Here is a 16,786-nt window from a genome sequence, read left to right as displayed (position 1 = left end):
GGGGGAGGTTAACAAAGCTGGGGGAGAAGAATATATCACTGATAAAGGACACAAAGAATGCAGAATTTATGGGCCACAAGGAAAGTCAACTCAGCAACTGTGCTGAAATCAGCTCAGACTGGGTAAAAGGTAATTCCGTCAGGGAGAGATCGCACCCACTGACTCACAACCCACCAACTCAAACAGAAAGACTGAGTTGACCATGGGACTAATTAGCATAAGAAGTTAGAGAATCATTTAACCAATAAGAGAACTGTGGAGCCAATTTTGAGGAATTGAACTTTCTTCATTGCCTTAAAACATTGCTACTGCAGCGAGCTGTGGAAGCCTCTTGCCAAGGGACTGAAGATAAAGCAGAGGGAGGGAGGCCGTAACCCACGAACTGTTAGGTTTGCAGAGGCCCTAAGGGTGAGTCTCTGGGGGTGTGATGCTTGTCTAAAGAAGGCCAGTGGTGACTCTCAGTGTGTGATACTTATCTCCTATGAGTCAGGCTAGGCCCTCTGTGCACACACCCATCACTACCCCAGAGAAGGCCTCTTAGCAGGGGTGTCTCTGAAGCAACACCCCCCCACCCCAAGCCTAAATGACTCTACAAAAACCATCACCTCCAGCCTCTGAAAAACAGCATGACTGTGCAAAAACAGCACCCCCCCACACACACAGAGGAAGCACCAGCAGGGTTTCTGAGGGTACATAAAGCCATTGGTTATGTTTCATGGACTTCTTTCCCTCACCACTCCCCGATGGATCAAGACACCAGTGACAACAGCAATGACAGCAACAACAACAAAGTCTGTCAGAGAACTCCGGGTGGTGACTATAAACTTTTTATTCTTTCTCTCTTTTCTGTTACACATTTTCCTGGGCGATATCTTTATGTTTTTACATTGCCATATTACTGTAGACAATAATAATGAAAAAAGCTACATACCTGTTTTCCTTTGCAACCAAACTGTTCTAAAATAAACCATATATATCCATATCTGTAAACACAGGTAATCTACTACTGATTTACTTTTATTCACCTCAAGGGATTTATTAGCAAAAAACCAAAAGTTACTACTGCCTTGCGGGGCAGGCTGCAACACCAAAGAGCATTAATTCGTTTGTTTTCAAAAACGTATAAATGTGAGAAGTTTTGAATGACCTCAGAACCCACCACCACCAAGAAGCCCAAGGTGAAGAAGAACCAACAGATCCACCACTGGATCCACTGGTGGTGGCTTAATCTCTCTCTCTCTTCTCTCTGTTTTCTATTTCTATCTCTCTATCTCACATTTTATTGTTAAGTACAATCTGTACTACTGACTTCAGCATATGGTCTTGTTTGCACCTTAATTTGGGCAGAGGCATCTCTCAATAATTGGATCATAACACATGGACTTCAAGTCCACATACCTCACAAAGGCCATTTATCTTTTTATAATGGCTATTGCCTCAGTGCCTAGAAGATAGCCATTTAGAAGAAAACATTACTAACAGCTTACAGAAGACACCTCTCCCACTACCAGGGTTATTCTCTCTGTAATCCAAACACTAGAAGTCTGATTCTGCCCTTAAGATCATGAGTTTTCCAGCCTTCTGTCCAGCCAAATGACAAGTTTATCCTTACAGAGCTGTTGCAAGATCAGTATAAAATTCAGCATCAGGGAAAGACATTGAGTGTGTAAGGCAGGAAAGAGCGATGACTTTGAGAAACCCAAAGCACAGAAATAAGAATTAATTTGAAATAGTTACCTCTTTGAGGCAGCCCATGAAGTTGTTGCTTACTGGAGAGCCAGGTAAATCAGCAGTACTGGGGCTCCCTCCCACATAAAAGAAATCATCTGAGCCCAGCATGGTGTAGTCCTCCTGCGTGTAGCCCGTGGTGGTAAGGATGCCATCCACAGAGATTGTCACCTGTTTGAGGGACACAACGGACAAAGAAAATCCCAGCAATGACCTTACAATCCTGAACAGAACAACTTACCTCCCCTATAATTTTATGTTGGTTTTATTAAGGATTTTGTTGAGATTTGGTATGTATTTTTTTAGTTCAGTGAAGCTCTATTTTCTGGTCTGATTTTCCCACACCAGAAATGTTTCAGCATCTGCTTCTCTGTTTTCTGGTGCATCAGCACTCTCAGGCTTACCCACCAGCCTGCCCATCCAGATGCCTTCCATCTATTCAGGCCAGAAAATGGAACTGTCCTTGAAAGAGATTTCTCATATTAGCTGATTTTATGATTGATTAGAATTTATTTTAATGATTACAGTTAGTTATGGTTGTTAGTAAGAAAAAAAAAAAAACCAAAACAAACCACTAATGAAGACAAGGTTGGTATTTTTTATTTTTTATGCTTCTTTTGCTCACGGCACACTGACGATCATGCATTCAGGGATGGGGGGAAAGGGATCTCACTTTCAATACATTATGGATGTGCATGCCATGTACCTAGAGAGACACACACCCACCACCCACCACAAAAAAAAAAAAAAAAAAGGAGAAAAAAATTAAAAACTAACTCATAACCAAAATATAATCAGAAAATAAAATGAAGTAAATCAGAATAAATCAAACACACACCAACAAGTGTGATAGAAGCAGAGATGAGAAAGAAAAAGAAAGAAGAAAAAGCGTGCACACACTGCACTTTGACATATCATGCCAATATATCTGAGGCCCAGAAAGATGATGGGGAAAAAAGTGAAAAGTGAGGGAGGCAGGAGAGGGAGAGAAAACCATTTCACACTTGCATGCAATCAAAAATAAAAATACCAAACAAACTGCATAATAATCAAAAAAACTCAAACCCAAACAGAAATATCCCCAAAATCTCTAACCACAAACACATGGATGGTGAAGGGTGACAGAAGGAGGGGGAGGGAGAGGAGCAAGTGAATTTGATGTGTTTTGCTTAGATGCTGTTAGTGGTTTCAAGGGAAGATGGAGGAAAATAGATCGAGGCCAGGAGGAGACAGGTGAGTCACCAGACGTGGACATGCCATGCAGAGTGTGTACTGAAACAAACAATCGGCTGAGCTCCTGTTGGCCACGCAGGTAGAGGTCAGAAAGAGAGAGAGAAAGTGAGACAGAGAGAGCAAGAGGGAGGAGGAGGAGAGAAAGCAGAGGGAGGGAAGTGGGGGAAAATCAGGAGAAAGAGGACAACTCTGGCCAGTTTGCCTGTAATAGCCATTGCCACAACAAAAGAGTGAGAGAAAAAGAGAGCCTTCACCACCATGGACTAGAGGCCCTGCAATGGTTCTGATCTAGAAACCTTCAGAGTTAAAAAAAAACATTAACCAAAAGCAGAGGAAAAAAAGCAAAATTAAAACAAAAGCAAAAGAGAGAAAGCTAAACTCAAAAGCAAGGGACAAAAATCCCAACAATTTATCACTGGAAAGGAAAAAAAACAACTAAAGACATAGGTGAAGAAAACAATGAAAGAAATGTCCAAAGCCCATTTCCAGAAGAGTTGTGTTAGTTGCTTTTGATGCTCATTTTTCTATTCAAAAAGAAGAAAGAAGAAGAGAAAAAAAAAAGGAGGGGGAAAAAAGTGTTTTAAATGAAATTAAAATAAAATTAAAGGAAGCAGTAAGTATAAAGGAGGGGGGAGAAAAAGAGGGGGTAGGGGGAGGAAAAGGCAGGTAACACACGGCAAACCCAAAAAAAGAGACAATAAGAATGATATCTACCAGACAATGTAGTTTGTTTACCATAGCGTGTCCAATGCCTGAGTGCTTTGCGGAAAAGGGGGAAGAAAGGAAATTAAAAAATTGTGAACAGAACGATTGTTAATTAAAATAACTAAAAGCAAAGATGAGTCGTTAGGGTGTTAGTACATTAGTTGGTTAGTAAAAATGACACATTGCATGAATGGTCTAGTGTTAGTTTTTCAAAAAAAGGCGTGGGGCACCTGAGACACACAAAGTGAGAAAGAGGACAATATGACCAGGACTCTATGGGGAACCATGCCATCTAGACTGTAAAGAAAGAGGGGGCTGCCTACTCTTCCCACCCTGGTCTTAATTATTAACTTCAACCCTCATACACATTTTCCAGATCTGAACCGAAGTTAAAACAGTGCAATACTTACTCTTCAAATGCCCATCAAGGTGCTTCCCTCAAACAAGAACCTTACTCTCAAAGATGTACACACACAGTACACAATTTGCCCCTTCAGCACAAACCCAACCATGACTCCATTCTTTCACCCACAACCACCCACCTACGTGCCTGCTCCTCTTCCAAGCCTCACTACCCTCAAGTGTTGCAGAGCATCACAAGCAGGCCAGTATTTCCTTTGGCTGGAGTATTACAGATGAAGAGTCCAAGACTTTGAGTCTTCCTTCCAAGTTTCCCAATCTGCAGCTTTATGGCAGAGGAGTTTGTAACTTTCGGGAGGAGCACACAACAAAGCCTGTGCTTGACTGTGTGCCTGTAGCTCACTTCTGTCATCCAAGAGTACAGGAATCGAACCTCTCCTACCGTAGGAAGAAATGTGTCGAGGAATTGTGTAGAAAGAATTGTGTCACTTGTGTCAAGGTTGAACATAGAAGATTGACAAGATTCTCCTATTATACTGCATCCATATTAGGAAGGAGCTAGGAGAATTTACCAGTCAGTTGGTTTCAACAGAACTTTGCAGATGCTTTGTTAACCCCTCCCAAGGCACGCAGATACCAACTGTTTGAACCTACACATTGTTTCTTGTTTGCTTTTTAGCAGCCGAGGAACTCAAGATCTTTATAGCAGATTTTGCATTGAGACTAGTTTCAGTGTTGATAGGGAAGGGCAGGCCTGGAGGGTCCAAGTCCTTGTTCTGTTGTGGCTTAAGCTGGCACGAACTATCCTAAATTACACAGGCAGGTTCTATGCTGCCTCATGTAAAAGCTATCTGCCTGCAAACCTCAGAGTTGTGCATTGACTAAGGAAGTAAGTTTGTGAAGACTTTGCAGCATTGAGCATCAAGTCCCAAGGTTATTTGCCTTTGGTAATGAAATCATAATAATACTCTGTACTTGGGTATAATGAGCACAAAATCCTCAATTCTTAATCAAGGAAGTCTCACTCACGGCGAAATATTGTATTAATAAATCCATTTTATAAACAAGGGAGTTGGAGTATGGGATGGGGGGCAGAGCATGCTAAAAATGAGATGGAGTGTCAGCAGCAGACCTGAATACAGACATGGGAAGTCTGACCTTCAGTCTCCTCTGCTCCTCCTCCTCCTCCCACCAGACCACACTGCCCCAAACATGCTCTGAAAGCCCTGGTAAAATATAGCCATGATCCTATTTCTAAGTAAAGGTTTCTCACAAGGCAGAAAGAGGGCTTAGTTTTAACTGAAATAATAAGATAAATAAACAAGGAGATTTGCTTTGACATTAACAATCAGTACTCAAGGGAATCTGTGGATTCACTTGGTTTGTCTCTAAGGAGATTAACCACTGCGATAGTCATTTGATCTAAAAAAAAGCAGCACTTAGTACTCTCCTAGCTTAGCTACAAAACATTTAACAATTCCAAAAAATACTGGGCAGAAGTCCAACTATTTAAAGTTCTACTCTAATTCTAGAAACAGTCAAAAAATTATGCAAATCCTCCTCCCCCCTCTCTCAGCCCCAAAAAAGCAGAGGAAAAGACTAGATGGCATTCTGAAGCTGCTGACAGTCCATTTAGCTGGAATTGCTTTAGCTTTAGAACATATTCTTGGAATTTCTAAACTATTGTTTTTAAATTTCATTTTAAAGAGAAATATATTTATCTCCAGTGCAATATTTTCAACCAATTACAAGGAGGCTACTGATCTTCTTATAAAGCCTTAGCATTCAGAGGCAATGTATTTTGTTGCAGTTTTTAGTTTGGTTTTGAAGTGGGTGTTTTTGAGGAAACATGAGCACAGCTGGAAAACAAGACTTCCAAGTGACCTCTGTTATGCTGCAACATTACAGGTGAATTTATAGGAAAGACACAGGGTAGTTAATCTTTTACATACAAAATTATTTAGGTTATGCAAAATTATATTGGATGATACTGTTCAGGACTGTCAGGACTGCTTTGCCTCAAGGCTTCATGAATTCCAGTTTCTGGGTAGTTTTAGGTTCTGGGTCAATGTCTGAATTTTGAGACAGATCAGGAGTTAAAATGGAAGTATCCAGTGAAAAGAAGACTGAAAAAAACAAAAGTCCAGCCTTATTGATATTTTTTGGTTGAACTGTATTCTGTCATGTTTATCTATAGAATTGAAACCCAAATCACCTCTGCTAATTATTTTTAATTTGATTTAAGACTGCCTTTTCTTTGGAAAGAGCACAGCCATGTCATTGAAACATCTCATTCTTGCCCAGTCAAGTTGGACCCCTAAAGAATTCAGGATCACTTAAAAAGATCCATAGTGAACAGATCAGGAGGATTAAAGGTTTGAGATGCTGCTGAATTGGCAAGGGACTCACCTGCTTTCTAGTAATTGCCAAAGTACTGCCTTGGTCTAATCAAAGATGAAAAGGCATAGACATATTTCCATTGTCTTGGTCCATTTCCATGGACCAATTAAAAAATCACTAACTAAAAGATTAAGAAAAGAATGTTACAGCTTCCCATCCACAGTTTTGTCTGTGGCCCTTCACTTTTTGCTTCTTCAAGATCCAAACCAATGCTGGCATGAAGCAAGGATTCATCTTGCTTCTGGCTCATTTTCCCATTGAAACTGACTTCCAACAAAAAATAAAAAGTAAGATTAACTAAAATGGCCGGTAAGCTCTACTGAGATATTCAGAGATGAGCTGTTCTGAAACTAGCTAAAAATAAAAATAAAAAACCCAAATCAAATAAAGCTATATATTCTGACCCTTCCAGACTGACAAACCTACACCAGTTGGTGCCTCTCCCTCTACTGTACTGATCAGAAAGTTTGAACAAAATAGGATCATTAAGACCCATCCAATGCATAAAAAATTAAATTTGCATTTGCATATAAAGTATGGAAAACAGATTCATTTTTTCCATAGGAAAGAATCCTGGAGTCTCATGGAAGTTTGATGACAGATTATTTGTCAAAGACTCAGACATCCTAAGCATGTAGAAACACAGGGATTTACATGGGAAAGACAAATAAAAATCTTCAGCCCCGAACCCAAATATTGAAAAGAAAGATATGAAATCCCCATAACAGATAAATTATCCACTGACATCTGCTAGTAGAGACTATTTCTGATCTCTGGCGTTGATTATCCTATACTTATAGACACATTTGATCTTAGCTACCGTAAAATGTTACCACAAAAGCTGTTTTCATAGCAAATTACATTGTATAAACTTATATAAAGCCATTAAGGGTTGTGCTAATATTCACATTAATGAGGAAATAAATAGGTCATATTTTATTCACAAATTGATTTTAAAATCTTAGTTTACAAGCTATTTTTGCTGCCTCTACCAGTGAGAAAGACACCAAATAGCTCCTATTCAGAGTGTAAACCTCATTTATCATGCAGCGGATGGGCCTTAGTGACTTCATATATTTACCGGCTTTCAGAGCAAGGTTATTTAATTTTATCTTATCTATTTATGTATGAATTTATATTTCATGAGAAAGGCTTTGGGATCTTAGGACTAGCCTACTACCAAATACGTCACCTGATACAGTTGTCTGCTTGGAAAAGCAGCATGTAGATGTGTAAAATTACACTGGTAAAATCAGAAAAACTTTTCCAAAGTAGAATTGTAGGATGCTGGATTGGTCTGGGTTTGCTTGGGTTTTTTTTGATCCTTCCACTTTTCCAGTCCTCACAGCCAACAGAAGAGTCTCATAGGCAGAGACACAAGAAATAAGGTAAAATCTCATTATAGAAAAAAGAGGAAAAAAATCAAAAAGAAGAAAAGAAGAACAGAGAATCAAGAAGACTCAAGAGAGACTCCAGCCAATTAATTCCAAAGCTATAAAGTTAAATTAATTACACACATACCCACCAGTCTGCACACCTGCACACTCACATGCACACACAAAAGAAAAAGGAAAAGAAAAACAAAAGACTTCCAGAATTAGAATTGTGACATCACGGCAATGGTTAAACCAATTAATAAAACTGAAAGAAAAAGGAGAGAGGTGTAGAGCATTGACTGTTGGAAAAAGGCTCTGTTCCCACGGTAATTAAATACAACAAGAATATTACTGATAAGATTGAATCATAATTAAGGAAATAATAAAATAAAAAAGGGAGAACAGAAAAAGAAAAAAGGAAAAGGGAGATGAAAGTAAAGTTATGTCACAAGTTTTTATTATTAAATCAAACTGAAAAAAACACAGAAAATTAATGAAGTGGAAATGAAGATATTGCAGCAGGGATAAATTCCCGTCAACTAATGTTTTTTCACTGTCCTCTAGGTACCAAGATCCAGAATAGGTGGAGAAACTTTAGCAATTCCACTGAGCTTCCTCATTTCTCCAACACTCTCTCCCATCTGCCTGTCCCAATGAAACAAAACAAAATTCTCCCCAGCATTTTCTCCCGTTCACCATTACCTGCCGCAGGTTGCGTGTCACTTTAACGTCGTGCCACGCGTTGTCATTGAACTTGCCATTGACCGGCTCCACAATGGCCTCAAAGGCCCCAGACCCCAGGTTAATGACCAACGAGACCGCACCGTCTTTCAGGGCCAGGTTGACATAATCCGCTGACTTGCCGGTGTGCAGAATGAGCCCGTTGCGTTGCCATGTCTTGAAGGAGAGAGTGATCTCATCGCTGCTGCTCTGGATGGGGTTCTGTGACAGGTCATAGCAAAGGTATTCGGAACCACGGAAAGTGGCCATATTCTCATCTCGTGCTGGAAAGGAAGGGGAAAAAAAACCTATTCAGCAGTCAGCCAAGAAGAGATTTAAGGTTGTCATGAAATTTCTACGCAATCCCACAGCACTGTTTACTATACAGTTATATATCATGGCATGCTAATGACTGTACAGATCCTTTTCTAATATGACTATCAAGAGAATTAACTTCAGGGTCCTCAGTGCTGACAAATTTCACTGCTGTGTTTTCAGCTTCACTGCAGCACTGTCACCATAGGGACCATTCAACAGTATGCAGTGAAGTCTAAGAAAAACATTTAAAGACTGCTAATAAGGCACTTCACATCCTTTTTGGGAGAATGATGGAAAGCTCTACTATTCTCAACATGACCACCACATATGTGTCATTTAAAAAGCCTTCACCATTTCCCAAAAATCAGCATTTTAGATTCAGCACTAATGCCATCTGAACTTATTTGAACCCATCTGACAGGCAGTTTAAGAGACACATCAGAAAATAATCCTGACGGAGCTGCCCTTTTTTTCAACTGAATGAGAGACCAAGCAGGCAAGAGAGCCACATGAAGTGTCCTATAGATTCCTTCTCCAACAGTATGAGGGAAGTCCACATAAAACATTTTGTCCACAGATGTAAGTAATGTTGCTGGCAAACACATCTGAGAACTCTGCCTGTCTGATCACCTTGTCCAGGAAATCTGTACTAGACAAGCACATCTTCTTCATACAGCAAAAATAAACACGGGGGGATTATTCACGGCACATGACGTAAAATATTTCCTCATTAGGAAAAAAAATCTCCTATGTACAGTAAGGAAAGCCAGTACACTAATTTCTTAGCAACTGGAGGCAGCATTTGAATATCATAAAAATCCTTTGTGTGAACTAGAAGTCTGCTTCCCAGTACCTGGTGTTCCAGTCCTTCAAAGCCAGTTCTGCTGCCATATTGCACTTATGTGACTTGAGCCAGTTGCATACCCCAGTTTTATCCAGTGGGAGAAGCGTAAGACAGTGATAGGAAAGCTTGCAGGAGGGTCGTCTGTAGCCCATTCCTACCAGTGCCATCTGGGGGAAAAGGGTCCCCCCACTCAGTAACGCAGCACCTTCCTGACTCCCAGCTGTGAAAGCAAGTCTGAGCAGTAGACAGTAGAAGCAGTCAAGCTATCATTGCTTAGAAGTTACTGCATAAGGCAAGGGCTAGTCCTATTTCCGTTGACATTAATAGTATTTTTTTGTTTCATTTTGTCTCATTTAGTAATCCTAATACAGATGAGACAGAATTTATTAGTACAAGACTGAAAGGAAAATACTTGCTGTCACAGCCATTCTTGGAAAATAACTACATAGTAAAATCTATGCCCTCACAGCATAAAACAATGGTGACAAAACAGTACAGTGTTGCACCTTGTACATATACCATTGTCAAGTGATAGGTCTGCTTTAAGCAGAGACTTTTGCGGCAGTATGTGTGTTCGTACTTAAGTAAGCAGACCATATGTCTATATACTCCTGCAAGCAAACAGGAGCCAAAATACTCCATGCAGCAATACACGCTGGGAGCCAAGTGGCTCAAAAGCAGCTTTTCAGAAGAAGACCTGAGGGTCCCAGCACACAAGTTGAGCACAAGTCAGCGGCACTTGCCCTTTCAGCAAAGGGCAGATGCATCCATGGCCGTATTAACAAGAATCAGCCAGCAGGCTGAGGAAAGTGATTCTTCCCCCAGTGGACACTTATGAGATCACATTAGGACTGCTCTGTCCAGTACTGAGTTCCCTCGTATAAAAATGGCTTCAGCATACTGGATCGAGTCCAGCAAAGAGCTGCCAACACACTCAAGGCACTGAGGTAGGTGAGGTGTATGGAGAACCTGAGAGAACTGTGTTTGTTCTCCTTCAAGGAGAGACAACTCAAGGGAAATCTTAGTGTTCTCTGCAATGACTTAATGGGAGATCATAGAGAAGACAGGGCCAAACTCTTTTCAGAGGTCTGCAGAAGAAGGATGAGAAGCAACAGATACAGATGAATACAAGAAATTCTCATTCCATACAGAGAAATGTTTCATCTTGAGGATTGTCAAACACTAGGAAGGGCCCAGAGAGACTGTGAAATCTCCATCTTTAGAAATATTAAAAACTTGATTAGGCACAGTCCTGAGCCGCCTGCTCTAACTGGACTGTCTCTGAGCTAATGGTTGGACTACAGTCTCTGGATGTCCCTTCTAAATTATTTGGTTCTGTGATTCTATTCTGAATACGTTTAACTACCAGCAAGAAATGCAGAATGTTTGTGTCAGTGTTAAACCAGCCTAAGCACAGAGGGCTGCTATTGATTGCAGTTCTGGAAGTCAGAGCCAAGCACTTAACAACCCTTTCCCACTTTGATAATTCCCCTGCCTAGTCACTCCTGATCCATCAGAAGAGAAAGTGTTACAATCAAGTTAGACACATGCTCTATGTACCTGTGGGAAATTCCCATCAAATAGCCGGTGAGGGCAGGAGTCAAACACAATCATTATGAGCCTTTTCCCCACAACTGTAGATGTACAAAGCACTGAATACACATTTGTCGTCTTTGGGAAGGGGGGCATGATGGGTTGATTGTTCACTCAGTACAAGAAATATTACTAGGCTCATTTACCCTTTCTCAGTCACTGAAATGAAATCTTACTGATGTACTCAGTACAAGGAGAAGGCCAAGAGCATATTAGAAATCTAAACAGTAATTTAGGGCAACTACTGCATACTCATCAAAATAGAGCAGAGCAAATTCAAAGATATATTACTCTGACTTGTATCACTGGTTTGAATATAAGGTGCCATCAACCCACCTCCGCATGCAACTACATCATCTGCCTGTTCCCGACAGTCATCTGCTGCTGACCCTTATTACAGATGGGATTCTGCACCTTATCCATCTTTGTATCCTTCCTGTTCATGGGAGAATGTCATTTATTTCTGTTTCGTATGTTGTTATGGGGATTTTTTCTTCCTTCTGTGGCTGCTTTGGACAGACATTCAAATTTGCAGATCACCACACACTAAAATCTCTCTGGGGTTCACCAGGCAATCCAAAGTCATGCCTGTTCAACACACGTCTCATAAGCATAACTCCCAAGGTCAACACACTCTCTCTAAAACTGTGTTCCCCAAATCACTGATTCCTCAACAGTTTACCAGTGGCCATGTGGATGACTGGTTTACCAGTCTCATGAAAGGCTTCAGCGGTCAGAGCCTAAGCTGTGCCCTGAAGAGCTTCACTGCATATTTCTCCAAGCTACTACACAGTAGCCTGTGTCAGGCCACATGAAAGGTTTTTTACCAAGCATGGCTTCTCCATACTGTCCAAACTGTTAGGATGCTCTGACATACATGACAGCTCTAACAAAAAGCACATGAAAATTACCAGAGGGTATGGAGGGGGAAAAGGGATATAGGTTTTCTCCACAATGAATGAGGAGAAAAAAGCCCTGAGTAGGCTGCAGGTCTTACAGTATTTCTGCATGCTTTCAGGCACAGTCTGGTGATGCCTGGAAGACCAGAGAGCAGTGAAACACTTGTTATTTGTTAGCTCATGACCCTTGTGCTGTACGTTTTTGAAGGTTCCACAAATAGCACTGTGATATTTAGGGCTTCTATATTCCTTAAACAGTGGTAGTGTACCAAAGAGCTTCTGCACAGCAACACTGCTAACCCAGAAAAGCTGAACTCAAGGCCCAACTCAAAGTCAACAGGAATCCAGGTTTATGTTACATGAAGCAACAGATCAAACCTTGATTTTTCTGTGATGTGAAACCCTGTATATAGTAGGTGGTGTTTACTGGAATTGATGATCTAGTTGTTCAAGCGTGACAATGCAACTGCATGAAATAACATTTACTTAAAACAGAATGTAGGATATGTTTGAAAACTATTGATTTATGCATCAGTTGCATGATTTCATTTTTAACTCAGTTAATACTAAACAGATTTGCAAAAATCAGAATTGGAAAGCAGGTTAGCACATGTAAACAATCAAATATTCCATTTCACTTGTTAATATTAATCTAAGCCCATTATTTGCTTCCTAACTTTTTCACATAACTAAATTCACTGCAGCAGGTGGGATTTTTAAAGATCCAAGACCTGTGAAAAATTCCACTTTCAGACTTAAACCCTTGACATATTCAAGACTCATATAAATCACCAGAATAGAAGCAAAACCCAGAATCTTCAAACTGACTTACACAGACCTTTTCCTTGAAAGAATGGAGATACCCATGACTTTACGTGGTAAAATGTTACCCTTTTCTGACCAACTGCTAGCAGACACACCTAGCATATTAAGCAGTTACCATAACCACCCCACTGCAAAGCCATTTTTGCAAGTCTCAAACCTATATCTGTTCAAATTCCCCAAACAATCATCAGTACCTATTGCAGGTTGATAGCAAGAACAGAAACAAAAGCACTGCAAATAAGTACCTAAGCCAAGTTCCTGGCTCTTCTCATCCCTGGTGAAACCCCAGAGCTTGCTGAGTCTCAGGTTCCCAGGAGAGGTAAAGGCTGGGGATCTTTCCATATACTGTATAGCTATACTGCTTGATCAGGAAAGCCAGATGGTAGTTTTAGCTTCAGTTTTTATGTGCAATGCTGTTGCTATGTGTTCCTGTCAGAGCTCTTTCTACAAAGGAGGACTCAAATATTCAGAATTCACGGCATCACTAGGAGGTAGGAAATCCTGACAGTTTGATTTATGTCTGAGGAAACCAACGTACCAACATTTAATGGATTTATTCATGGCCACTGAGAAAAATCAATAGCAGACAAAGCATTTGAGTTCAGAAGCTCCTATCTCCCCATCCTGGGCTCATTCCAGAGGTTCTCATACATTTGTGGAGGGAAACCAAACTCCTATTTTTCTCCAGTCCTGCCAGGAAGTCAACCTAGCTAAGAGGTGAAGCAAAGCAGCCTCCAAAGTTCTGGATGATGCCTGAAAATAAATACTTCATGACTGTGAAGTTGAAAACAGCAAACTCTAGAAGCACTAATTCTGCTCAGGGGCATGAAATTTAATACTCGACAAAAGCAGCATCTTGTATAACAGGATTTTTGGCCTCAAACACAATTAAGAAATATTTAGAAAAATATAAAATGGGCAGTGACTTTCCTGAAGTCTCCTGAAGAAAACTTCAAGTAGCTCTCCTAAAACCAAGAGTCAGCTGCTGACCTTCTCACCTTGTGTCAAAACCCACTACATTACAGGTGAGGCTCTTCCTATCTTACTGGGGTTTGGTTTACAGTCAACATCAGAGCATATCTTCTGCTAGTGAAAAAAGCAAACTCTCTGCACTGCTTCAAAATTAATAACCACTCCATTGTTCAGTGAGATTTACTTTACCTGAGCGGTTTGCTGTGCTTTGCACAGAAGAGCTGGTGCTGTCTGATAATCCAGGAATGGTCTAACACTGCCACGCATCAGGCTTCTGCCAAAGCAGTGTGCATTAATGATGTAGGCAGCAGAACAACTGGGTAGTCCCTTGATGTTCTGCCAAACAGAGGTCAACAAGGAAAATAGTATTTACAAGAACCTTTTCTCCCTATCATTTAACAGCTCTCTAACTTTGGAAAATTCTACAGTTATACTACTTGTCTTAATACTAAAATGCTTCCAAAGTTGGCCACTAACTACAGAATTGTTATCAAAATAGAGGACTACCACTAACCATGGCAGGAGGAAATGAAAACAAAAACAACCCACCAACCTCACTGTAAATCCAGGACATCTATGAAAAAATATCAACATACTCAAAAGGTATCGTGGATAATTAAGTTAGTGCATTAAAAGATATATGAGTGTTATAAAATACTGCTATGCAGAAAATCTACTTGCACAGAGGCAAAAAAAAAGAAAAAAAGAAAAGCCAGAAGTTCTCACTCTTGGCACAAGTACTGCTGGTTGAATGACGGACCCTCCTCACCTGAGGCCATGCTCATGGAATCAGTAGAGTTATTACAGCAGAGCTGTAAACTTACTATGGCTCTGAACTTACTGCACTGGGGCATCAGTTGTGTTTTCAGTAGCGTGACATTTAACACAAGGAAACTAATTTATTTCTGATGGGATGACTGACTAATATCGTGATCCCAGCAAGTAATTGAATTGGGTGGTTCTGGGAAGAAATTTTGTGACAATCTTCCTGTACTGCTAAAATTAACAGCTATTCCAGCTTGGTAACTATATATCTGGATATGGACTTGACTAAACATCTTTGTGCCAGTGGTATATCTTTTCCTCCTTTCTACACTAATTCTTACACCATAAACAATAGACCTAAAGTTTTAAAATTCTAACTGAGCTGTAGGAAATTTTTTGACCCAATTCATAACAACATCTGGAAAGAATAAATTCTACATATGAACCACATGAACTAAGCAGGAAGTAGACTTAGAAGTTGTTCTAGACGATGAGCCACAAGAGATCAAGGCATCACGTCCCAAAGAATGGGGCAGCATTCCAGTCTGGGCAAACCCCCGTGAACTCTATTAGGAGCTAATTCTGTTCTGGACAGAAGGGTTGTCCTGGGAGTCATCTATAATAGCTATCATCCTCAACAACATTATACAACGTTATAGAACAATGAATAATTTATGTTTCAAATCACTTTCACATGTATTTGATATTCCCTCAGAAGTTAGAGGAGGAGAAACTGTATGTCAAACATCACATAAAACGAGTCCACCAGCACCTCTGAAGGACAAGAAAGGTGAACAATTTTCATCACCCTCTGAAACAGTTGTCCAGTGACTGAATGCTGAAACCTTAATTGAAATCCCTCAGATGCAGTCAAAGCAGCTCACCTAGATTCATGTTATTAAAACAAAGCTGGATAGTTTAGTAAAAGTCAGGCTGTTATTTTAAAGACATGGTGACAGACTCCAGTAATAGCTAAACAGCAGATTACTGCATCCTCCATTAAATTGTCAAAATCCTTGTGCTGCATTCCTCCTCTCTAGCCTTTGGACAGGAAAAATAATATATACAAATAGTTGATTTTTTTTCTAGTCTAATCATTCTTCACATCACCTGATTGAATCAGTGACACCATTCATCAAAGTCACTAATAAGATCCCATGCTTTCTCCCTCCCAAACGCACTTTTGTGCTCTCAATAGTCAAAAGCAAAAATGGTTTGAAAAGTCTTACAGAGCTTATTTATTTAAATACATTAGAAATAGTGCACAAAACATTCATCAGTGCATGAAGCATCTTCCAAGCATTACCAACAGTGATACTGATATGTGGAAGCTTTGACAGACATATCACATCCTGCATTGATACTCCACAAACTGTAAAGTAAGAACATGTAAGTCATCTTAATGTCATAATGAGATGACTGAACTGATTGCATTGATAAATCCTTAGAAAAAGAATATTACTTCAAATCTCAAGGAAATTATGGAAATAAATTTTCAGAAGAAAAAAAATTGTCTGTAAAATCATAGAATGATGTTATAATGGAGAAAATTAAGTACTCAGCTGAGTCCCACAGTAAAAAAAGTGGTCTCCCAAATGCTTACTAACTTTAAACCATTCTGGGTAATGTTACATTTTTCAGAAATAATGTCATTTATTGTTTCTTCAGGCATTCTGATTCTCACCTAATATGTAACTTGGAAGCAGAGAAGAATCAGCACAATATCAGAGTGTAGGTAAGAATTAATGCAAGACAACATCTCTCATCACGTTTAAGAGATGCAGAGAGTAACATTAGTCCAGGAGCCCACAGCAGAGGTGAGATGAACTCAACAGTATTATTTCAGTGCCAAACTCAAATTTTCACATAGTGTAGCTGCTCTGATCGTACACAAAAAGCTCTATCACTTCACCAGTAAGAGCAAAGGAAACATTAATATTACACCAGAGAACATCAAGTGCCTAGCATGAATCACGCCCTCTCTGCTGTTATCTGCTGCTTTACACGTTACCCTTTGAGTCTAAAGGAGAATGTTTGCTAAAAGGTCC

General features: G+C 40.0%; 1 protein-coding gene across 1 annotated transcript in view; it reads right to left on the bottom strand.

Annotated features, from left to right (window-relative positions):
- NRXN3 (neurexin 3) overlaps window positions 1–16,786 on the bottom strand; it is a gene marked incomplete at its 3' end in the record, with an annotated part of 360,826 nt that overhangs the window by 83,593 nt on the left and 260,447 nt on the right. Inside the window, exons 6-8 of the mRNA XM_039389692.1 lie at window positions 8,505–8,806; window positions 3,697–3,720; window positions 1,738–1,899 (exon numbers count right to left, since the gene is read on the bottom strand). Coding sequence (XP_039245626.1) covers window positions 1,738–1,899; window positions 3,697–3,720; window positions 8,505–8,806 — 488 coding nt within the window. The remainder of the gene's footprint in view (window positions 1–1,737; window positions 1,900–3,696; window positions 3,721–8,504; window positions 8,807–16,786) is intronic.

The sequence above is a fragment of the Pipra filicauda genome, unplaced genomic scaffold (assembly GCF_003945595.2).
Source record: "Pipra filicauda isolate LSUMZ 115617 unplaced genomic scaffold, ASM394559v2 scaffold75_size2874737_pilon, whole genome shotgun sequence".
Classification (NCBI taxonomy): domain Eukaryota; kingdom Metazoa; phylum Chordata; class Aves; order Passeriformes; family Pipridae; genus Pipra; species Pipra filicauda.
This window is presented reverse-complemented; position numbering and strand designations above follow the sequence as displayed.